This window comes from Ipomoea triloba, chromosome 4, assembly GCF_003576645.1.
Source record: "Ipomoea triloba cultivar NCNSP0323 chromosome 4, ASM357664v1".
In the NCBI taxonomy this organism is placed as follows: domain Eukaryota; kingdom Viridiplantae; phylum Streptophyta; class Magnoliopsida; order Solanales; family Convolvulaceae; genus Ipomoea; species Ipomoea triloba.
This window is the reverse complement of record NC_044919.1, coordinates 22,512,134-22,536,460: the sequence shown is the minus strand read 5'-3', so window position 1 is coordinate 22,536,460 and position 24,327 is coordinate 22,512,134. Positions and strand designations below refer to the sequence as shown.

The window sequence follows — 24,327 nt, the reverse complement described above, 5'->3', positions numbered from 1 at the left end:
TTTCCCTTCGCCTTCTTAGCATTGGCCGTTGATTGAAGACTCGGCCCAACACTCTCTGGAGTTCCAGGGAGAGAGACGTCATGAGCACTCAATGCCAAATCCTCATGAAAATGAAACCATTCTCGGGTGTTGCTGTCAGTAGCGCGACTTGAGGGAGCTTGAGGATAGTATCCCAGTCCCTCCAACTGGTATATAGGTTCGTTCTCATTGATAAACGAGAGATTAACGTTCTCTTCCTCTTCTTCAGGATAGTCTATTAGATAACGACAGTAGTCCTCGTTGTAATCTTCCCTTTTTGGAGCTTTTGGATTGTAGGCAGACCTTACTAGAGCATTTCTTCCAACTTGTTCTGCTAGGGGTGACAGACCTAGCACTTAGTCAGCAAAGAGCCTTAGGTAGTCCTTAGTCCCTATTGGACTGCATGAGATTGGCTCAACATATTGGGGTGGTGGAGGCATTGGTTCTTGAGGTGGAGGAGATGAGGCCTCGTCCTCAAAAGAAATCTCCATAGGGCAGGTTGAAGTGTCTCCGGGAAAAGGATAACTTCGGGTTGCTCGAAGAAGTCATCTCAACTGTTTAGCTTCATTTTCTTGAATCCTTCTTCAAAATCGTCTCTTGAAATCTTTGGTTGTTGCCTTCCCTTTGCCTTCGTCCATAACCTGCACACAGAAAAACGAGAAAGAAGTTAGATAATAAAGAGTTCGATTTGGTGTTTCTTCTCTTCCTCGAATAGCTCCTTTTGTAGGCCAATTTGAGGATCACGAGCATTGAAAAACGTCTCTTGAATGACCATTCAATGTACTGTTGAACAAGTGAGTCCAAAACGCCTTGAACTTATCATCATCTTAAATGCTCATGTGACTGCGGTTACATCTCAATATTGACATCTGTAACACAAAGAGATAAGAACATCTCTTAATTAATTTCTATCATTCCCAACTCATGTTAAAGTGTAGAAAATCTTCCTTCACTGAGCGGTTTTGTAAGAATATCTGCGAGCTGATCATTCGTGTTAAAATATTCCAATAAGATATCCTTCTTTTCAACATGGTCTCGGATGAAATGATATTTGATGTCAATATGCTTCGTCCTAGAGTGAAGCACAAGATTATGTGTTATGGTAATAGCACTTGTGTTATCACATTTAAAGCTTACTTCGCGTGCAATGACATCATAATCCTTAAGTTGTTGAATCATCCATAAGATTTGAGCACAACAACTCCCTGCAGCTATGTATTCGGCCTCTATAGTACTTGTGGCTATAGAAATTTGCTTCTTACTAAACCATGAAACAAGCCTTCCTCCTAAGAACTGGCATGTCCTAGAAGTGTTCTTCTATCAATTTTTCATCCGGCAAAATCAGGATCTGAGTGACAGACTATAATCGAAAGATCTACCCCTCGGGTACCAAAGTCTAGTACCTTGCATTCCCTTGAGGTATCTTAGAATTTTCTTTGATGCACTTAGATGACTTTCCTTGGGACTAGCTTGAAAACGAGTGCATACTCCTACTGCAAATGATATGTCTGGACAGCTCGTTGTCAAGTATAGTAACGAACCAATAATACCTCTGTATTTGGTTTGATCCACTTCCTTACCTTCGTTGTCTATATCCATACGCATTGAGGTGTTCATTAGAATCTTTATTGAGGACTTCCAACCACCTCCAAATTTATTGATGAGATCCTTAGTGTATTTTCCTTGATTTATAAAGATTCCTTCTGGAAATAGTTGAGATCTCCCATCATGCTCATCTCAAATTTTTCTTGCATGAGTTTTGAGAATTTTTCACATAAAGATAGATCTTTGCTCCCAAAGATAATATCATCTACATAGATTTGCACTAATAGAATGTGTTCGTCGTCCTTGATTTGAAAAAGGGTTTTATCCACTTATCCCTTCGTGAATCCGCAACTGATGAGAAAACACGAGAGGGTGCCATACCAAGTGATGAACATATTTTTACACTTTAATTTAAGTATGTTTTTATAGTATATTTATATTTATTAATTTTTATTATACTTTATTTTAATATTTTTATAATTCTAGAGTTAAGTAGTTAGAATAAATATTTTATAATAATTATTGGGCATTAGTAAGGTTTAGATGCTAGTTTTAATTATTGGCCCAAATAAGTGTTATATTTTAATTAGTGTGGGTTGATAAGCCCATAGCATCATAGCCCATATCTTTATTTATTTGTTTAATAAAATTAGCCCACAATATATAATAACCTAAATAACTAAACAAAAGAAAAAGGAATGAATTCAAATATTTTGATTTGTAAGTCTGGTTTGCGCAGCTCATACGTACGTACGAAGGAGCAGAGAAGATTTCGTGGACAACAACAGCAGCGCAGATTTCGTAGGCGACTCATCGGAATTTTGGAGAGGGTTTCGTCGGTCAACAGGGGAAACTGATGGCAAGGAATAATTTCACCATTTGGGTCTAATTTTGAGAGGTTCAAATTAATTCTTAGATTAATTATTTTCCTCAATTTAAGAGTTTTTGTTGGGATTAATTGTGTATAAATAGTAGTGAGTTCTTGTTGTTGAGGAATCAGACTATCTGCTTTATTTTATATTTTTACAGTTCATAATTTTTCTCTCCTGTTAAATTTTCTGGTTTATGGCCCTGCGAGGCTAATTCTCTAAACTTGGTCAAAAGATTACATGAACCCTGGATCATTCTGTACTGTGAGATTGAATTTGTTCTTAATGTTGAATTCATTTTCATTTGAGTAATTGATATTCTCCTGTGCTTTCAATTGTTTTATTTTATATAATTGTTCTAGTTAATTGCTAGGAGGCCTACTAGTTTAATTACTTAAACAGTTTATTGCTAGATTAGTTAACGATTCGTTCAATTGATTTTCTAATCTGTGTAGCAACTATGATTAATTTTATCACGGCTTAGTGTTAATTTAATCATAGGAAGAATATTAATCTAAATTAAACATAACCGCATGTGTTTATGTTATTTAGTTTCGTTGATTTTCTCATTTTAATGCTGCTATCAAATTAAATATAAGTACTTGTCTTGTGTTATTTGGTAGTTAGGGGTAGTTGATACCGCTTGTGTTTGATTCCCTATGACTAAGGAAAATTGGAAATTAGTTCCACAACGAATGCTCAATTGTTATGAACTAACCTTGAATCTATGATCAGTTACTAAAATCCGGGGGTGAATGTTTTCTTAGACCAAGTATTAAAAGTTCAATTGATGGTGAATGTTTTCTTAGACCAAGTATTAAAAGTTCAATTGATTGTGAATGTTTTCTTAGACCAAGTATTAAAAGTTCAATTGATTTCGAATGTTTTCTTAGACCAAGTATTAAAAGTTCAATTGATTTCTTTCGTAAACTTTGGCTTGATTATCATCGTTCAATTGATTTCTTTCGTAAACTTTGGCTTGATTATCATCTTTTAATTGATTTCTTTCGTAAACTTTGGCTTGATTATCATCTTTTCTATTCTTATTTATTTATTTATTCATTTACTTATTTTGAATGTTAATTTCATACCAAACCCCCTCTTTAATTTGAACTCATAAATCAAACTAGTTACTCCTCGTGGGAACGATCCTTACTCTCGCTACTACGTTTTTAAGGTTTAATTTGGGAGCCTACGACAGCTCGCCAAATTTTGGTGCCGTTGTCGGGGAGCTTTTCTAGTTTATTTTTGTGTTTATTCGTTTGCTTGTTTATTCATTTATTATTCTTCGTCATTTGTCAAAAAAAAATTGTGCATTCATTACTTTGTCTAATTTCTGCAATATCTTTTATGGTTTATGCCTATAACTAGATCTGCTAATCGAGAAATATTGCCATATGATCCAGAAATAGAAAGAACTCTATACAACTTAAGAAAACAAGCTCGTAGGAAATTGGAGTTTAGTGCACTGGCTACTGATTCCCCATCTTCCTCACATTCTGATTTAGAAGAAAAACCGATGGCTCAAAATCGGACTTTAAAAGAGCTTGGAGCCCCAAATTTAGATCAACAACCTTTATGCATTACGTTTCCTACTTTAGATGCTAATGTACAATTTGAATTCAAATCTGGGTTAATTCATCTTTTGCCTTCTTTTCATGGACTTGCAGGTGAAGATCCTCATAAACACATAAAAGAATTTCATGTGGTATGTTCAAGTATGAAACCCACGGGGGTTACTGAAGAACAAATCAAGTTGAGAGCCTTTCCTTTTTCTTTGAAGGATTCAGCAAAGGATTGGCTATATTATCTACCTTTCGGGAGCATCGCCACATGGAACGACTTGAAGACGGTGTTCCTTGAAAAATACTTTCCAGCTTCAAGGGCGGCCAACATCAGAAAGGAAATTTGTGGTATAAGGCAACACAATGGAGAGTCACTTTATGAATATTGGGAGCGTTTCAAAAAGCTGTGTGCGAGCTGCCCTCATCACCAAATCACTAAACAATTACTTATTCAATACTTCTATGAAGAACTCTTTCCGACTGATAGAAGCATGATTGATGCTGCAAGTGGAGGTGCATTAGTTGATAAGACACCGAATGCTGCAAAGAATCTAATTGCAAACATGGCAACAAATTCTCAACAGTTTGGCAATAGACTTGTCCAACCATCCAAGCAAATAAATGAGGTAAATATTTCCAATCTTGAACAACAAGTGGCTAGTTTAACTACTCTTGTTCGTCAATTAGCTGTAGGAAATATGCAAANAAGTTCAATTGATTTCTTTCGTAAACTTTGGCTTGATTATCATCTTTTCTATTCTTATTTATTTATTTATTCATTTACTTATTTTGAATGTTAATTTCATACCAAACCCCCTCTTTAATTTGAACTCATAAATCAAACTAGTTACTCCTCGTGGGAACGATCCTTACTCTCGCTACTACGTTTTTAAGGTTTAATTTGGGAGCCTACGACAGCTCGCCAAATTTTGGTGCCGTTGTCGGGGAGCTTTTCTAGTTTATTTTTGTGTTTATTCGTTTGCTTGTTTATTCATTTATTATTCTTCGTCATTTGTCAAAAAAAAATTGTGCATTCATTACTTTGTCTAATTTCTGCAATATCTTTTATGGTTTATGCCTATAACTAGATCTGCTAATCGAGAAATATTGCCATATGATCCAGAAATAGAAAGAACTCTATACAACTTAAGAAAACAAGCTCGTAGGAAATTGGAGTTTAGTGCACTGGCTACTGATTCCCCATCTTCCTCACATTCTGATTTAGAAGAAAAACCGATGGCTCAAAATCGGACTTTAAAAGAGCTTGGAGCCCCAAATTTAGATCAACAACCTTTATGCATTACGTTTCCTACTTTAGATGCTAATGTACAATTTGAATTCAAATCTGGGTTAATTCATCTTTTGCCTTCTTTTCATGGACTTGCAGGTGAAGATCCTCATAAACACATAAAAGAATTTCATGTGGTATGTTCAAGTATGAAACCCACGGGGGTTACTGAAGAACAAATCAAGTTGAGAGCCTTTCCTTTTTCTTTGAAGGATTCAGCAAAGGATTGGCTATATTATCTACCTTTCGGGAGCATCGCCACATGGAACGACTTGAAGACGGTGTTCCTTGAAAAATACTTTCCAGCTTCAAGGGCGGCCAACATCAGAAAGGAAATTTGTGGTATAAGGCAACACAATGGAGAGTCACTTTATGAATATTGGGAGCGTTTCAAAAAGCTGTGTGCGAGCTGCCCTCATCACCAAATCACTAAACAATTACTTATTCAATACTTCTATGAAGAACTCTTTCCGACTGATAGAAGCATGATTGATGCTGCAAGTGGAGGTGCATTAGTTGATAAGACACCGAATGCTGCAAAGAATCTAATTGCAAACATGGCAACAAATTCTCAACAGTTTGGCAATAGACTTGTCCAACCATCCAAGCAAATAAATGAGGTAAATATTTCCAATCTTGAACAACAAGTGGCTAGTTTAACTACTCTTGTTCGTCAATTAGCTGTAGGAAATATGCAAACTGTGAAAGCTTGTGGAATTTGCTCGGTAGTTGGACACCAAACTGATGCTTGCTCGACTCTTCAAGAAGAACCTATTGAACATGTCAATGCGGCTGGAGGTTTTCCTGGACAACCTCAAGGTAAGTATGATCCATTTTCTAATTCATATAATCCTGGTTGGAGGGATCACCCGAACCTTAGCTATGGGAACTCACAAGGGAACCAGATTGTTCAGAATCGTTCCAATTTTCAGCAGTATAGACAACCATTTCCTTCAAGACAACCACCAGCCCAAAGCTCTAACTCAGGTATGAATCTTGAAGACATTGTTAAGTCTCTTGCCACTAACACTTTACAATTTCAGCAAGAAACACAGCTATTTCAACAAGAAACAAAGTCCAATTTTCAAGAAACGAAAGCTAGCATCCAAAACTTATAAAGACAAATGGACCAGCTAGCAACTACGGTAAGTCGGTTGGAGGCACAGAGTTCTGGCAAATTACCCTCTCAAACGGTGGTCAATCCAAGAGAAAATGCAAGTGCAATTGTTTTGAGAAGTGGTAAGGAAATTGAAGGTCCTGCAAATGTTACCCCATCAATAGACCAAGAAAAAGAGGAAACTAGCAACAACGAAAATTCTCAAGGTAAGTTCCCTAGTCCTTCTGATTATAAACCAACTCCTCCATTCCCTCAAGCTTTGTCAGNGGGTTAATTCATCTTTTGCCTTCTTTTCATGGACTTGCAGGTGAAGATCCTCATAAACACATAAAAGAATTTCATGTGGTATGTTCAAGTATGAAACCCACGGGGGTTACTGAAGAACAAATCAAGTTGAGAGCCTTTCCTTTTTCTTTGAAGGATTCAGCAAAGGATTGGCTATATTATCTACCTTTCGGGAGCATCGCCACATGGAACGACTTGAAGACGGTGTTCCTTGAAAAATACTTTCCAGCTTCAAGGGCGGCCAACATCAGAAAGGAAATTTGTGGTATAAGGCAACACAATGGAGAGTCACTTTATGAATATTGGGAGCGTTTCAAAAAGCTGTGTGCGAGCTGCCCTCATCACCAAATCACTAAACAATTACTTATTCAATACTTCTATGAAGAACTCTTTCCGACTGATAGAAGCATGATTGATGCTGCAAGTGGAGGTGCATTAGTTGATAAGACACCGAATGCTGCAAAGAATCTAATTGCAAACATGGCAACAAATTCTCAACAGTTTGGCAATAGACTTGTCCAACCATCCAAGCAAATAAATGAGGTAAATATTTCCAATCTTGAACAACAAGTGGCTAGTTTAACTACTCTTGTTCGTCAATTAGCTGTAGGAAATATGCAAACTGTGAAAGCTTGTGGAATTTGCTCGGTAGTTGGACACCAAACTGATGCTTGCTCGACTCTTCAAGAAGAACCTATTGAACATGTCAATGCGGCTGGAGGTTTTCCTGGACAACCTCAAGGTAAGTATGATCCATTTTCTAATTCATATAATCCTGGTTGGAGGGATCACCCGAACCTTAGCTATGGGAACTCACAAGGGAACCAGATTGTTCAGAATCGTTCCAATTTTCAGCAGTATAGACAACCATTTCCTTCAAGACAACCACCAGCCCAAAGCTCTAACTCAGGTATGAATCTTGAAGACATTGTTAAGTCTCTTGCCACTAACACTTTACAATTTCAGCAAGAAACACAGCTATTTCAACAAGAAACAAAGTCCAATTTTCAAGAAACGAAAGCTAGCATCCAAAACTTATAAAGACAAATGGACCAGCTAGCAACTACGGTAAGTCGGTTGGAGGCACAGAGTTCTGGCAAATTACCCTCTCAAACGGTGGTCAATCCAAGAGAAAATGCAAGTGCAATTGTTTTGAGAAGTGGTAAGGAAATTGAAGGTCCTGCAAATGTTACCCCATCAATAGACCAAGAAAAAGAGGAAACTAGCAACAACGAAAATTCTCAAGGTAAGTTCCCTAGTCCTTCTGATTATAAACCAACTCCTCCATTCCCTCAACCTAGTCCTTCTGATTATAAACCAACTCCTCCATTCCCTCAAGCTTTGTCAGAATCTAAAAAAGAAGCGAAACCATTCCCTCAAGCTTTGTCAGAATCTAAAAAAGAAGCGAAAGATGTAGAGTTATATGTGTCAGAATCTAAAAAAGAAGCGAAAGATGTAGAGTTATATGAAACTTTCAAAAATTGTGAAGTAAATATTCCATTACTTGATGCAATAAAACAAGTCCCTAGATATGCTAAATTCTTAAAGGAGATGTGTACAACAAAAAGGAAGCAAAAATCAAAAAGAGGTGAGAAAGTGATAATGGGGAAGAATGTCTCAGCTGTGATTCAAAGCAAACTTCCTGAAAAATGCAAGGATCCAGGTATGTTTACTATTCCTTGTATGATAGGTGATACTAGACTTGAGAAAGCCATGCTAGACTTAGGAGCATCTATTAATGTTATGCCATATTCTGTGTATGCTTCTTTAAAACTTGGACCTTTGAATAAAACTAGTGTGGTTATCCAATTGGCTGATAGATCTAATGCATATCCTAGGGGTGTTATTGAAGATGTATTGTTGCAAGTTAATAATTTGATATTCCCTACTGATTTCTATGTGCTTGATATGGAAAATAATATCATTCTGCACCTATTCTACTAGGAAGACCATTTTTAAAAACTGCAAAAACAAAAATTGATATTCACAGTGGTACACTTACTATGGAGTTTGATGGTAATATTGTTACATTCAATATTTATGATGCTATGAAATGCCCTAGTGATAATAACTCTGCTTATTCTATTGATATTCTTGATTCATTAGTTGAAGAAGTTTTTGAATTTGATGGTAAGGATGAATTGAAAGTTGTTATTAGTGAACACCTTGAAAAGGGGAATAATCAGTTTGCTTTGAGTGCCAATTTACAAGAGGCTATTGCATCATTGAATCATTGTCCTAAATTGCACCAACATAATAATGTTTCTTATATGGCTTTACCTATTTCTAGCAAAAAATTGTTACCCTCTGTTGTGCAGGCACCTGTCCCCGAGTTGAAACCTCTCCCCGAACACCTTAAATATGCTTTCTTGGGAGAAAACAAAACATTGCCAGTCATAATTTCAACTAAGTTTTCTACAGCAGAAGAGGAAAAGCTTGTCCATGTGTTGAAAGAACACAAAACTACCATTGGGTGGACAATTGCAGATATTAAAGGAATAAGCCCATCCACTTGCATGCACCAAATTTTACTAGAGGAAGGAGCAGAACCATCTCGTCAACCGCAAAGGAGGCTAAACCCACCCATGATGGAAGTAGTGAAGGAAGATGTTCTTAAACTCCTTGGAGTTGGGATAATCTATCCAATTTCAGACAGCAAATGGGTTAGCCCAACTCAAGTGGTTCCTAAGAAAACAGGAATTACAGTTGTGAAAAACCAAAATGATGAACTGGTTCCTACTCGTATACAAAATGGATGGCGAGTTTATATAGATTATAGGAAGTTGAATGCTGTAACAAGAAAAGACCACTTCCCTTTACCTTTTATTGATCAAATGCTAGAAAGGTTAGCTGTTCGTTCGTATTTTTGTTTTCTTGATGGTTATTCAGGTTATTTTCATATTGCAATTGCTCCAGAAGACCAGGAAAAGACAACTTTTACACGTCCCTTCGGCACTTTTGCATATCGACGCATGCCGTTTGGCCTCTGTAATGCCCCGGGCACCTTTCAGATGTGTATGGTTAGCATATTTTTTGATTATGTTGGGCATATAATAGATGTTTTTATGGATGATTTTACAGTTTATGGAGATTCTTTTGATAATTGCTTGCATAACCTTACACTTATTTTGAAAAGATGCATAGAAAGTAATCTTGTGTTAAATTCTGAAAAATGTCATTTTATGGTTGATCAAGGTAATGTTTTGGGGCATGTTATTTCATCTAGAGGGATTGAGGTTGATAAAGCTAAAGTTGATATTATTGAATCTCTACCTTATCCTACTAATGTGCGGGAAGTCCGCTCTTTTCTTGGACATGCAGGTTTCTACTGAAGATTTATCAAGGACTTCTCGAAGATAGCCCTACCTTTGTGCAAATTGTTGCAAAAAGAAACCTCCTTTGAGTTTGATGAAGAGTGTAAAGGAGGATTTGACAGACTAAAAGAGTTGTTGATGTCTTCCCCGGTCATTCAGCCACCTAATTGGAACTATCCTTTCGAGATTATGTGTGATGCAAGTGATTACGCAGTAGGGGTTGTGTTGGGTCAGAAGATCGGAAAATCATCCCATGTTATTTATTATGCTTCTAGAACTTTAAATGATGCTCAGAAAAACTATTCTACTACAGAAAAAGAACTTTTAGCCATTGTTTTTGCTTTGGAAAAATTTAGGTCTTATTTGTTGGGTACTAAAGTTATAGTGTATTCTGATCATGCAGCTCTTCGCTACTTGATGAAAAAGCAGGAAGCCAAACCAAGGTTGATAAGATGGATACTCCTCTTGAGTGAGTTTGATATGGAGATCAAAGATAGGAAAGGGTCAGAAAATCTTGTGGCGGATCATTTGAGTCGTTTGGTGCACATCGAACCTGAACCTCCACTGCAAGAAGCATTCCCTGATGAACACCTACTTGCTGCAACAGTGATTTTACCATGGTATGCTAACATAGTCAATTTTTTGGTTGCTAACAAGTTTCCTCATGAGTTGTCTAAAGCCCAGAGAGATAAAATCAAGAGTGATTCCAAGTACTATGTATGGGATGAACCATACCTGCAGAAGCATTGTGCTGACCAAGTGGTAAGAAGATGTGTCCCTGATGATGAAATTGTTTCAATCCTCGCCTTCTGTCATTCTTATGCTTGTGGAGGCCACTTTGGTGCCAAGAGAACAGCAAGGAAAGTGTTGGAATGTGGTTTTTATTGGCCAACTTTATTTAGAGATTCATATTCATTTTGTAAGTCATGTGATGCATGCCAAAAGTCAGGTAATTTATCCCGGAGAAATGAATTGCCACAAACTCCGATCATATTTTGTGAGGTTTTTGATGTCTGGGGCATTGATTTTATGGGCCCATTTCCTGTATCTTTTGGTTTTGTCTATATTTTACTTGGTGTTGATTATGTTTCAAAGTGGGTGGAAGCTAAAGCCACCAGGACTGATGACTCTAAAGTTGTTGCAGATATTATCAAGTCTAACATCTTTTCCAGGTTTGGGATTCCAAGAGCTATAATAAGCGATCAGGGAACTCACTTTTGTAATCGCACTGTTGAGGCATTGCTTAGGAAGTACCATGTCACCCATAAAGTTTCAACTGCCTACCACCCGCAGACTAATGGGCAAGCAGAGGTGTCCAACCGTGAGATCAAGTCAATCCTTGAGAAAACAGTCAACCCAAACAGGAAGGATTGGAGTTTGCGATTAGATGATGCATTATGGGCATACAGAACCGCATACAAAACACCTATTGGTATGTCCCCTTATCGCATTGTATTTGGGAAAGCATGTCACCTTCCAGTTGAGTTGGAGCACAAAGCATATTGGGCTGTCAAGAACTTTAATATGAATATTGAAGAAAGTGGCCTGCATCGGAAGTTGCAACTTTCTGAGTTGGAGGAAATTCGCAATGAGGCCTACGAGAATTCAAGAATTTACAAAGATAAGACGAAAGCATTCCATGACAAGATGATTTTGAGAAAGGAATTTTCAATTGGACAAAAAGTCCTACTCTTCCAGTCACGACTTCGTCTATTCCCGGGTAAGTTACGTTCTCGTTGGGTTGGTCCGTTTATTGTTACTAATATTTTTCCTCATGGTGCAATAGAGATTCAAAGTTTGCAGACTTCCAAGATATTCAAGGTGAATGGTCATAGGCTTAAACCTTACCATGATGAGTTTCGAGTTGAAAACGTTGCAGAAGTAGTTCTTGAAGATCCAATTTATTTTGAATAATAAGAGCAGCTGAAAGGGGAGTTTCTTTTTAATCTTTGTCTTATTTTTAATAATTCTTTTTCTGTGCATTTTTACTCAACATTGGGGACAATGTTGATAATAAGTGTGGGGGAGGGAATTTAGATTTATTTAAAAAAAATTCAGAAATATTTTACTACTATTTTCTGCAAAATTTTTAAAAAATTATTATGTTTTCCTTTCTTGAAATTCATAACATGATTGAATAAATAGTTTGGCAAGTTGTAATTAGTTTGTTAGCATTTCTTGTTTGATATGTAGTGGCTAGATTAAGTAAGCAATAAACCTGTGAGACTTTGAGCCATTGACTGACACTTCAGTCTTATTTTCTTTCTATTGTGTGATTTCTTCCATAATTTTGTTTCTCTAGAACTTGCCTTGATTCTCTGTTAAAGCTAATTTGACCATGCACGATTCAAGTGTGATTAAGGCCATTATTTGATTTTGAGCCTCACTAGCCAAATAACCGGGTTGTCCTATGATTTATTTACCTTTGTTAACCCACTTTGAGCTTTGTGGCCATTCTTTTCTTTATTTCAAACCACATTACAAGCCTTTTATACCATAAATTAATGCCTAGACCTAGCTGAATAACTAGTGGAGCAAATTTTAAATTTCTTATGTAATCTACGTGGTTTGTGAAGAATAAGTGTGGGGGAGATCACTTGGTTTTGTTAATAAGATTGAGAGTGAGGTGGGTTGTATCTTTGTTGCCAATTATTTTTTGTCTTTATAAAGAAAATGAAGGCAATTCATGATTTCAAAAAAAAAAATATGAAAGATTGAAAAATGAATGGAAAAATGAAGAATATATGTTTGAAAATGGAAAAAATGTTGCTGAAAATTTATGGGAAAATGAGGAAGAATCATCAGAGTTACTTTTGAATAAATGGAGTATGAGAAAGTTCTTGTGATATTGAGGAAGAATTATTTGTTTTTTAGAATGATAGTAGTTTTGAAGTATATCAATAAGAGAGTGTTTTTGAATGGGAATTGAGGGTGTTGAGTTTTTTTTGTATTTATTTGCTCCTCTAGTTTGAAAGCTTTTTGAGCTACTTTTCTAAATTTTCCCTACCTTAACCCTAACCCCATTACAACCTGTGAAAAGTCCTTATGATTTGTTTCATGCATGGCTCTTGTAGTGGTGATTGAGAAGATATGCAAGCCTATGGTAGAGCAATTTTATAGGAATGAACTTGAGTGAAATTAATTTATACCCATCAAACACTTGACCGTAATCAGTGATATTCCTGTGAGGGCTTACTTATTTAGTTATCTCTATATTTTGAACTCGGGTGCTAACTTATTAATTGCAGGGTGTTTCAGATTGTTGTTCATGATGTGTTATGAGTTTTGAAATTTAATTTTATTTTAGCAAATAATCTTTTTGCTTGGGGACAAGCAAACGTCCTAGTGTCGGGGAATTTGATGAACATATTTTTACACTTTAATTTAAGTATGTTTTTATAGTATATTTATATTTATTAATTTTTATTTTACTTTATTTTAATATTTTTATAATTCTAGAGTTAATTAGTTAGAATAAATATTTTATAATAATTATTGGGCATTAGTAAGGTTTAGATGCTAGTTTTAATTATTGGCCCAAATAAGTGTTATATTTTAATTAGTGTGGGTTGATAAGCCCATAGCATCATAGCCCATATCTTTATTTATTTGTTTAATAAAATTAGCCCACAATATATAATAACCTAAATAACTAAACAAAAGAAAAAGGAATGAATTCAAATATTTTGATTTGTAAGTCTGGTTTGCGCAGCTCATACGTACGTACGAAGGAGTAGAGAAGATTTCGTGGACAACAACAGCAGCGCAGATTCCGTAGGCGACTCATCGGAATTTTGGAGAGGGTTTCGTCGGTCAACAGGGGAAACTGATGGCAAGGAATAATTTCACCATTTGGGTCTAATTTTGAGAGGTTCAAATTAATTCTTAGATTAATTATTTTCCTCAATTTAAGAGTTTTTGTTGGGATTAATGGTGTATAAATAGTAGTGAGTTCTTGTTATTGAGGAATCAGACTATCTGCTTTATTTTATATTTTTACAGTTCATAATTTTTCTCTCCTGTTAAATTTTCTGGTTCATGGCCCTGCGAGGCTAATTCTCTAAACTTGGTCAAAAGATTACATGAACCCTGGATCATTCTGTAGTGTGAGATTGAATTTGTTCTTAATGTTGAATTCATTTTCATTTGAGTAATTGATATTCTCCTGTGCTTTCAATTGTTTTATTTTATATAATTGTTCTAGTTAATTGCTAGGAGGCCTATTAGTTTAATTACTTAAACAGTTTATTGCTAGATTAGTTAACGATTCGTTCAATTGATTTTCTAATCTGTGTAGCAACTATGATTAATTTTATCACGGCTTAATGTTAATTTAATCATAGGAAGAATATTAATCTAAATTAAACATAACCGCATGTGTTTATGTTATTTAGTTTCGTTGATTTTCTCATTTTAATGCTGCTATAAAATTAAATATAAGTGCTTGTCTTGTGTTATTTGGTAGTTAGGGGTAGTTGATACCGCTTGTGTTTGATTCCCTATGACTAAGGAAAATTGGAAATTAGTTCCACAACGAATGCTCAATTGTTATGAACTAACCTTGAATCTATGATCAGTTACTAAAATCCGGGGGTGAATGTTTTCTTAGACCGAGTATTAAAAGTTCAATTGATTTCTTTCGTAAACTTTGGCTTGATTATCATCTTTTCTATTCTTATTTATTTATTTATTTATTTATTTACTTATTTTGAATGTTAATTTCATACCAAACCCCCTCTTTAATTTGAACTCATAAATCAAACTAGTTACTCCTCGTGGGAACGATCCTTACTCTCGCTACTACGTTTTTAAGGTTTAATTTGGGAGCCTACGACAACTCGCCACCAAGCCCTCGGTGCTTATTTCAATTCATACAAGGCCTTTCTTAGCTTGTAGACTTTATCCATACCCAATTCTGATAGAAAACTAGGAGGATGTTCAACGTACACTTCTTCTTCCAAGAGTCCATTGAGAAATGCACTCATGGCATCCACTTGAAAGACATTGAAGTCTTTGAAATCAACATAAGCAAGAAAGATTCTAATGATTTCTAATCTTGCTACGGGTGTGAAGGTTTCATCAAAATTGATGCATTCTTCTTGATAGTAACCTTTAGCTACAAGTCGAGCCTTGTTCCTAACAATGACTTCTTGTTTGTCCACTTTGTTCCTAAAGACCCATTTTGTCTCAATAACATTTTGGTGAGTGGGTCTTCCTAAAGACCCATTTTGTTTGTCCATTTTTCTTGATAGTAACCTTTAGCTCCCATACCTCATTTCTTTCGAACTAATGGAGCTCTTCCTACATAGCTATGACCCAATCTGGATCACTTAATGTTTATTCCACTGTCTTCCGCTCGATTTGTGAAAGAAAACATGACATCATACACTCTCTGATTGATGCACGAGTCTTTACGACATCTCTAACATTTCTAATGACTTGCTCTTGGGGGTGATTCCTTAACCACCTTAGGTCAGGTTGAAAAGTCGTTGGAGGTGCTTCTTCATCTACTGCATGAATATTTGTTATAGATGCATCTTCCAATGTCTTGGGCCCCACCGACCCTGTTGTCTCAATAGTTAATAGCTCGGGTAGATAGACTTGACTTGGTAGACGAATAGAGAATTCTTCCAGTTCGAGTTCGAAGATTCGACACCCTCCGGCTTCATTCTCAGTTCGTTCTGTCCTGGAACATTAGCATGACACTGGTTGATTTTGAATACATAAATGATCCATTCCTTCGGATACATTCTCAACATTTTGGTTTGTTGAGGATTCGTCAAACACAACATGGATGGATTCCTCTACCACCATGGTCCGTTTGTTGAGAACACGAAAGGCTTTACTTACAGCTGAATATCCCATGAATAGACCTTCATCAGCTCTTTCATCAAAAAGCCTTGAGATAGTTTTTTCCATTATTGTGAATAAAACATTTGCTACCAAAAATGTGAAAGTAGCTCACAACTGGCTTTTTGCCTTTCCATAGTTCGTAGGGGGTGATCCCATGAATTGAACTTTGTTGATAATGGATCAATTTTGAGTATAGCATGTTGTGTTAACACTTAACAGCTTCAACCCAAAATTTTTTGGCAGGCTTTACAAATCTTATCTTTGTTGAAAGTCACATTTGGTAGTCCCTCTACCAAAGCTCCTCCTTGTTGGTGGCTTTAAAATTTAGATGGTTTAATTTATGATGCCTGATAAGCGCCAAGAATAGTCAAGTTTAGGGTCAGTTATAGGACAATATTATGTAGTCTTGTCACCCATTTATGATCATTTTCATGCATAAAGACTAATAAAGATCAAATCAACAAATTCAACTTAAAGATCGTGTTTTAAGTCATTCCCGCAGGATATAATAGGATCCGAGGCCAAGAAGGGAGCAACAAACGAAGAAGCAGCCGGGTAGGACCTGACCACGAGGGCCTCACGCGTGAAGGGGGCGTGGACCACTTCTAGTACGCGTCCACGCCCCCATTCACGCGTGAAGGTGGCGTGAACGGGCCAGCTAGGGCATTTGCGGGATTTCGACTTTCGGTTGGCTATTTAAGCCCTTCTTTTGCATTTTAGAGAGGGGAGCCTCATTTTCCCGATCTGATTTTCTTTAGTCTTCTCCCCTTTGGGGGAAATCCCCATTTCTCCTTAGATTAGATTAGTTTTCCATGATAGATTAAAGGAGAGGGATGAGAGTGAAGATGTAATAGAACCATTAGATTCCTAGGTATATTACTCTACTCTTGTTCTTGTTAGATTATTGTTTTTAATCATTTACTTTGAGTATTTTTCATTGTTTGATCTTTGATTTGATAATGCTTGAGTAGATTAGTTGAGGGGTGTGTGTGCCCCATGTTAGATCTTATGATTGATGCTTGAATTTTGTCATATGATTGTGAAAATGATGAAGTAGGATTTTAGTCTTGTGTGGGTGATGTTCTTCATGCTTTGCTTCTATTTCGGCCGGAGTAGATAGTAGACTTTGTGAAAGTGAGTGTGTGCACGATAGCGACCTCTCACGAGTCCAACTCATCCACATCCCTACCCTCTATTCGAAAGGATTAGGTCCGGGAGGAGTGGTAGGCAAGGTGTTCGATTAAATGCCTCAACCGAATGAGGATTGAGAGTCTGAGTGTGACGTCACTCGGTATTAATACCGTGACTCCTGAGTTCATTCCTGAAACTCATTTTCGCAATCGCATCGAATAAGTCAATCATTTGGTCTAACTAAGTCACACGCCCCCTTGTTCTTTTTAACTTGTTTTAGTACCCTTTTAAACCTATGCTTATTATTCTCTTGTTCTTAGCTAGTTCTTGTAACTCTTACATCTCAACATCCTAAATGCCAACACTAATTCACTCCAATTTGTCATCCTTGAGAGACACGACACTCGGGGAGTCTTGACTCTTCGTTTTAACACATTCCATTCCACAGCACACACCTCACCACTAAAACTAACACCTTCAATGCCATTCCCAACTTAAGTCACTCTTGTTTTTAGCTACTAGGCATACATTTGGCCTTGCGGATTCCCATGCAACAATGTACATATTCTTTCTTATCCTTGTAGAAAGAATCATTTCTCCATTTACTTCGTTGATTACACAACATTTGTCTTTGGAGAATTCCACTTTATATCCCTTGTCGCAAAACTGACTTGTACTCAGCAAGTTGAACATCAATTCCTCAACATAGGAGACACATCACGAATTATTAGCCCATTTTTTATGATGTCACCAACTCCTTTGGTTCGACCACTGGATTCACCTCCAAAGATTACCTTAGGACCATTTACTTCTTTATAGTTGCTCAAGTCAGATTTGTTTCTAGTCATATGCCTTGAGCAACCACTATCTATATACCATATGGTCATGTTAACCTACAAAAAAAGATGAATTTATTTTAGGTACATATACCTTCTTGGGTCCTTCCGGGTTAGTGGTACACTTGGGCATCCATGCGAACCTAGAGCTTGTTAGGCACATCCTTGGTCCTCTATACCCATTAAAAACTATGTAATCAAAAGGGATACAGTAAAACTTTTGTGACTTTTAGGTGCATATATCTTTTGAAATTTGGATTTTGGCACGTTGTTATGCACCTTAGAATAGAACATTTGTCTATGTCTATGATGCCGTTGAAATTTCACTTTTGTTATCGGCTCATAGACCATAAACCAATCCTCATCGAAAGGATAGTCTTCCAGCACCTCTCATTGACCTTCTAGTTGGTCTCTGAGGTTTAGCATGCCCAAGATTGAATTTATCATTCAGGTAATGATTCGGCCTACCCTGAGGTCAACCATTGCGTTGTCTCCGTGAATGATTTTGCCTCTTGTTGTTATGGGGGTTAACCTTTGATTGGTTATTTCTTCTTGGTTGACCATTCGTGTAGTAACCATTCGGGTTACCAGTACTAGGTCTATGTCGATTCGTGTTCTTGACACTCTTTGGGTTTCCATTGAAGAAGTTCCCTCTCAATGGTTCCACAACTCGTTGAACAACCTTTCCTTTCGGTGGGCTTGTTGTTTGTGGTCTTTTTTCCCTTATCAACAATTGTCATTGGCTCGGGGTGCAAGGTTTAACCTTGAATGAACAAAGACTTTAAACCTCTACTGGTAGAAGGATTTGTGAGTTTGGTCAGTTGGACTTTTGCTTGAGAGCTAGAATTGTAGCCGAGTCCGGCTCTATTCAGTCTATTATCTTAAACGAATTAGTAAATGTCGCAATACCCTTACGCAAATTTTGCTCTCTTACTTCTCTTGCTTTGCACTCTTCTTTGAGTAAAATAATTTGCTTCTCGAGTTGGCCCATCAAGGTAAGCATCTCACTATTTTTTAGCACGGGGCTCTTGAGATCTTCTCGTTCGGCCAATAATCGAGTGTTCTCTTCCTTCAATTTAGAATGAGTACTTTTCACCACTTTGAAATCCTTCATCAGTTTAAGAAATGAATCCATAGGATCTTCATTACAACTAGATTCAGAATCACAATCAGAAGAGGAAGCCTGAGAGTTTACCTCTTCTTCATTTGCTATGAGGCATGTCTTCGTCTGATTCTTCATGATTGTAGAGGCAGATGAGTCACTTCTCATCTCCTGAGCTTTCGACTTCAGAACTTGAGCTCGATGAACATGGCTCGCCAACAGTCTTCTCGGGTGTTTCCTCAACAACAAGAGCCTTTTTTCTTTGATCATCTTTCTGGTGAATACCAGAATGATTAGAATTGCGACCACTTGTCTTAGTTGATGTATTCCTCGGGCTGGTTTAACTCCCAATCCCTTTAGTTTGGTCCTGGTGCTTGCGGGCAATAGGATACGGGCATTCGGCCTTAAAGTGGCCAGGTTTTCGACAATTGTAGCAAAGCATTTGAGAGTCTTTGGGTTCACTAGTCCTTGGCACACTCGTCCTTTCAGTGTGCCTTTGGCTAGATGAATTCGGTGTAGCCGATTTATTATGGGATTGATTCTTCCTCATTAATCTCTTAAATTTTATGATGAACAAAGCAAATTGTTCGTTAGTGAAAAAATCAGCAAGGTTAGAGTTTAACCTTGAAGATGTGGATGGTTGTTAACTAGCAACTAGTGCCACGTTTCTTGTCTCTAATTCTACTTCGTGTATGGATTCACGTTCAAAATTATACGCCTTCAGACCACTGAATATTTGAGTGGTATGAATCGTCTTGAGATCTCGGTGATCTCTCATAGCTATCACTTTCATCTCCTTGACTTGAGAAGGCATCAGAGAATTTTAAGGTTGATCTCCTTTTGAGTGTGTTCTTTTTCGAGATCTTCCACCTCGCTCAGTAGCTTCAAAAACCGGGTTTCCTTCTCCGCGATGGATTTGGTTGCTCCCATTTTGAAGTCCTCGAACTTCTTCATAGCTATGGTCAGCTTATTCTCCTTTTCTTTCTCGTCCCCTTGTCCTATGATCATGAGGGTTTCCCAGATGTCTTTGGCGATCTTGCACTTCCTAACCCTTGGAAACAAGGTTTCATCAAGAGTCTTGTATAGTATGTCCCATGCAATGTTATCCAGGTTGTTATGAGTTTTCTCTTCCGGCCCATAAGAAGATTTTGACTTGATTATCATCTCGGGTGCGTCGGCTACCTCTACTGCTCGATTAGGATTTTTGCCATCATAATTATGATGGGTCCGTTAGTTATAACGTCCCACATCTCATCGTGTATAGCAAACAGATGAGCCTGCATCTGAACCTTCTAATTATCAAATTTTGAAAGATTAAACATGAGATGCCTAGAATGATGATGGTATATTTTGCAAAGATGATGCAAAGTTAAAATGAGATTTTTGGAATTTTCGAAATGAGATCTCCAGGAAGTAGGCACAGAGTGTTTACCGGTCAAGGAAACTGCTCTGATACCACTTGTTGGTCCTGATAGGTAGAGGAGTGAATCTAGAGGGGGTGAATACACTCACTAGGATTTTGAAAATTTTCTTCACAAGTTAATACCCTCTCTAAAAAAGGAAGATAAAAACTCTATCAAAGTAAGATTTGCAGCAGAAATGTCTATACACTTTTATTTTACTTTGCACGATTTGTAGTCTTTAAAACGTTATGGCTTGGTTTATGAGATGAGATGTAAGATAAACGTAAGAGCAACTGAGTAAAGAGAGGCATAGCATTTTTATAGTGGTTCAACTATCAACGAAGTCTAATCCACTCTTCTTTACAATACGTGAAGGATTGCACTAATCTCCTTTTTAGTACAATAACTCCTCCAAGTATGCTTCCTTGATCACAAAGCCGGACAGCACAATTCCACCAGGTTTTTCAACTTCTTCTAAGTCAACTCCACCTCTTTCTACTTCTCCAAGTAGAGAGTGTTGTTTGAAGATTGATTTCTTCTTTTCTCCAACTAAAATCTTGGCTTGAGTATTTATTGAATGGATCAATGAAGCAGCTCAAGATTTCCTTTAAGTTCTAGTTATAAACTTTTAAGCTTTTCTCTCTTTTTCTCACACTGATCGATTGTAATTACTAAATTTGTAAAACTTGCAATTTTCTTAGATTGACTAGCACATCCTTCTTAATAGGAAGTGGGTATTTATAGGTGTGAAAATTTGTCCCGTTTGAGGGAAGACAAAAAATCAAATCACCTTTTGACCAGTGTGTAATAACCGTTAGGTATTAAGCCCATGTGGGTGTCAGTACTTTATAACCCTTTAATCCTTAATATGTGCAGAAAATTTGTCCTTTAGTCTTGCATAAAAGGACATGGCATTTAATGAAAGCTTTGACCTTAGGATCCGTTCCTAGGACTTGATTTGTCCAAGGTAAATCATTCCACATTTTTAAGGTTTCGAACTAATTGTCGCTCAAAGAATGTTTCTGGCTTGTCCACATGAATCATGCAATAATTCGTGCTATAATGCTCAATAATGAATGATTGACTTTATCATTCACCCCATTTTCTCCTCGAATGATCGTTCTTTATCATTCGGCTTTAATGAACTTCAAGAGGTAGACCCTTCCATGATTCGGCCTATTGATAGCCTCTTGGTCATTGCCTTCTAATCTTCATGTCTTCAAGATCGGTCTTCAAGTCTTTGGATTCCATGATTCGTTCTTGGTACTTAGAAGATTAAGACAATGAGCTGATATACACGAATCCATGATCACTAGACAACGATTCGTCTAATGACTCATCCTTAGTTATTACTCGACTTGACAAGGTGAAATTAGGGGTCTAAACTCCTAACTTTGGTATCATCAAAATCCTAAGTACAAAGGGTTCCTAATAGAGGTCCTTCATAATAAAAGAGGACGGATGAAACTCAAAGAAAACATTATTGTCAATGGCAAAACGTTTGACAGAGAGGAGAAAATTGGTGAGTTTTGGAACATGTAAAACGTTTTGTAATTGCATGGATCGCAAGGTAGAAGATATAGAAGTGTTTCCAATACTAGAAATATTCAAACCTATATCATCACCGACTTGAAGAGTGTTGTTGCTGGTGTAGTCTTCCACTTGTTGCAGCAAAGAGGAGTCTGGAGTGGCATGATGTGTAGCTCAGGTGTCAGAAAACCAATTTTGAGAAAACGAAGCGGCGAATAGATCATCTATATAGGTTAGATTTGCTTGAGGAATGGAAGCACCTGATTATCTTTAGTAACATTGTAGAGCAATATGGCCAAGATTGTTGCAGATCTAACACTTTGGAATATAACCTTGGCCACGTCCACGGCCATGATGCTGGGTAAAATTATGCTGTTGCGGAGAGGCAGTGGTTGTTCCTCGTTGTGCAACAAGTACCGATGGTTGGGCTGGGGAAACAGCTAAAGAGACATCATCGGCATAGATAAACTGATGTGTAGTGAGGTAATCATTGAGTTGATCAATGGTGATAAGTTCCTTGGTAGTCAACGATGAAACCATCGCGCGATACTCAGGTCGAAAGCCCTTGAACAGATAGAGATTTTATTCATCTAATCTAATTGATCGGCCAACTTCGTCAAGTAGTCCAATTAAAACCTTGACTTTGCCAAGATACTCACTCGTTGAGGAGTTTTCTTGGCGCAAAGACTACAGCTGAAGAAGGAGACTCAAAGAACGTGCGCGTGAGGACCCAAACCAAAGGGCCTGAGACATGATATGACCCACAGCAACGTACATAACCCCATCAGATAGAGATGAGATGAGAATTGACAAAATAGATGCATCCTGACGTACGCACTTTTGAGCCGCAGGATTGGCTACTAGGGAAGATCCATCTGAAGCCTTGATGAAAAAGGGTCAACACAAAAATGTGTCGTCTACGCAAACACTGAGATCTTGCTCGCGAAGAAACAGAACAAGTTGGGTCTTCTAGAATAAATAATTAGAGGATGTAAGTTGTATAGGTACAAAGTGATAGACTGTTTGTAGGGTATTTATGGATGGTGGAGAGGTAGAGGATATATATCAGAGAAGGTATGAGAAGAAGACACTGGGTCACCGGTGGTTGGTGGCGGCACAGTGTCATCGACAGTGGCGGTTGGGCTGCAGCCATGGACCTCTAGGTCTATTGATATCATATGAAAAGAATAATAATTCTAAAAGAATGAATTGTTATTGAATACTTTTATACCAAACTAAAAGTTCATAATGAGATTATTTGTTATTTTATGCTCAACAATCTCAATCCAACTAAACATACTACAGTACAATTCAATTCAATGCAAACAAACAATATTGACATTCATTTGATTTTTAATTAATACAGTATGACTACGTAATTCAAATAAACATAAAACTTCAGTGAACCCACGAATGTACCTGGATAATTTGGGCTTTTTCTTTTGTTTTTTAATAAGCCAGAAAATAATTCCACATGAAACTTGTCCCATGTTCAAGAGAACATGGACGGATGGCAATAGGACGGTCAAACGACGTCATTTTACGTTTTTTTTTTTACGCAATTCACTGCAATATACATTTTTATAACTCATAATATACGTTATTCTAACAAATAATGTACATTATTTTACCTCAAAAGTTTCATTATTCTAACCCATATTGTACATTATTCAAACTCATAATGTACATTATCTTACTCCAGAAGTTTCATTATTCTCACATAATCCAGAAATTTCATTATTCTAAACACATAATGTATATTATTCTAACACAATGTACATTATTTTAAATCATAAAATTCATCGATGTGTGTGGACCATAATTTGCCGACGGATGGGGCTTAGGCCATGTGAGCAAAGACAAGAGTGGGATTTTTGTCCTTTCAACTCCATATAAAATGATGCATAACCGATCTACTTTTATGGTGTCGAGTCTAGTGACCACTGACGGGAAACAGTTGGTTTAATGCAATGCAGGATGACAACAAAATAGTGCAGCGCAAACCAAATCGCAATTAATTAACTCGTTAAGTGTTTCATATTGAAAATACAAAAGAAAATATATAAATAAATTTATAGGATTGGAGCGTTTGGTTCAGGTCATCTGAGATTACCAAGTTAATCTGAGTCTGGTAATGTTAATGTTAGATTACATTATTTTGTCCAAGTTATGAGATTACCTGGTAATGCTATATTAGTTCAAAGCTGATGTGACGGTAATATTTCAACGTAATGTGATTACCCCTTAGATTACCTTGAATTATTCATAACTTTGCCCTTGTTAACTAATCATTATATAATAATAATAATAATAATAATAATAATAATAATAAATAAACAAATAAATAAATAAATAAATGTCCATATAATCAAATATACATGTGTCCTAAGCATTGATATACATTCATACATATAAATAAATAAATACACATACTAAAGACACCCCCCCCCCCTACACACACACACACATAT

General features: G+C 36.9%; 2 protein-coding genes across 2 annotated transcripts; one reads left to right on the top strand and one right to left on the bottom strand.

Annotated features, from left to right (window-relative positions):
- The first annotated feature begins 6,409 nt into the window (after positions 1–6,409).
- LOC116016002 lies at positions 6,410–7,728 on the top strand. Its single transcript, XM_031256171.1, has 2 exons — positions 6,410–6,608; positions 6,710–7,728. Exons 1-2 carry the CDS (start codon positions 6,410–6,412, stop codon positions 7,726–7,728), a joined length of 1,218 nt encoding a protein of 405 aa, XP_031112031.1.
- Positions 7,729–19,736: 12,008 nt separating this feature from the next.
- On the bottom strand, positions 19,737–20,087 carry LOC116016001. Its single transcript, XM_031256169.1, has one exon. It carries the CDS (start codon positions 20,085–20,087, stop codon positions 19,737–19,739), a length of 351 nt encoding a protein of 116 aa, XP_031112029.1.
- Positions 20,088–24,327: the final 4,240 nt, after the last annotated feature.

What these genes read in the sequence shown, in the direction of transcription:
- LOC116016002 (XM_031256171.1), top strand. Translation starts at nt 6,410, where the DNA reads ATGGACCAGCTAGCAACTACGGTAAGTCGGTTGGAGGCACAGAGTTCT. An exon ending in CAACAACGAAAATTCTCAAG is followed by an intron (nt 6,609 to 6,709) that starts GTAAGTTCCCTA and finishes ATGGACTTGCAG; the next exon opens with GTGAAGATCCTCATAAACAC.
- LOC116016001 (XM_031256169.1), bottom strand. Translation starts at nt 20,087, where the DNA reads ATGATAATCAAGTCAAAATCTTCTTATGGGCCGGAAGAGAAAACTCAT.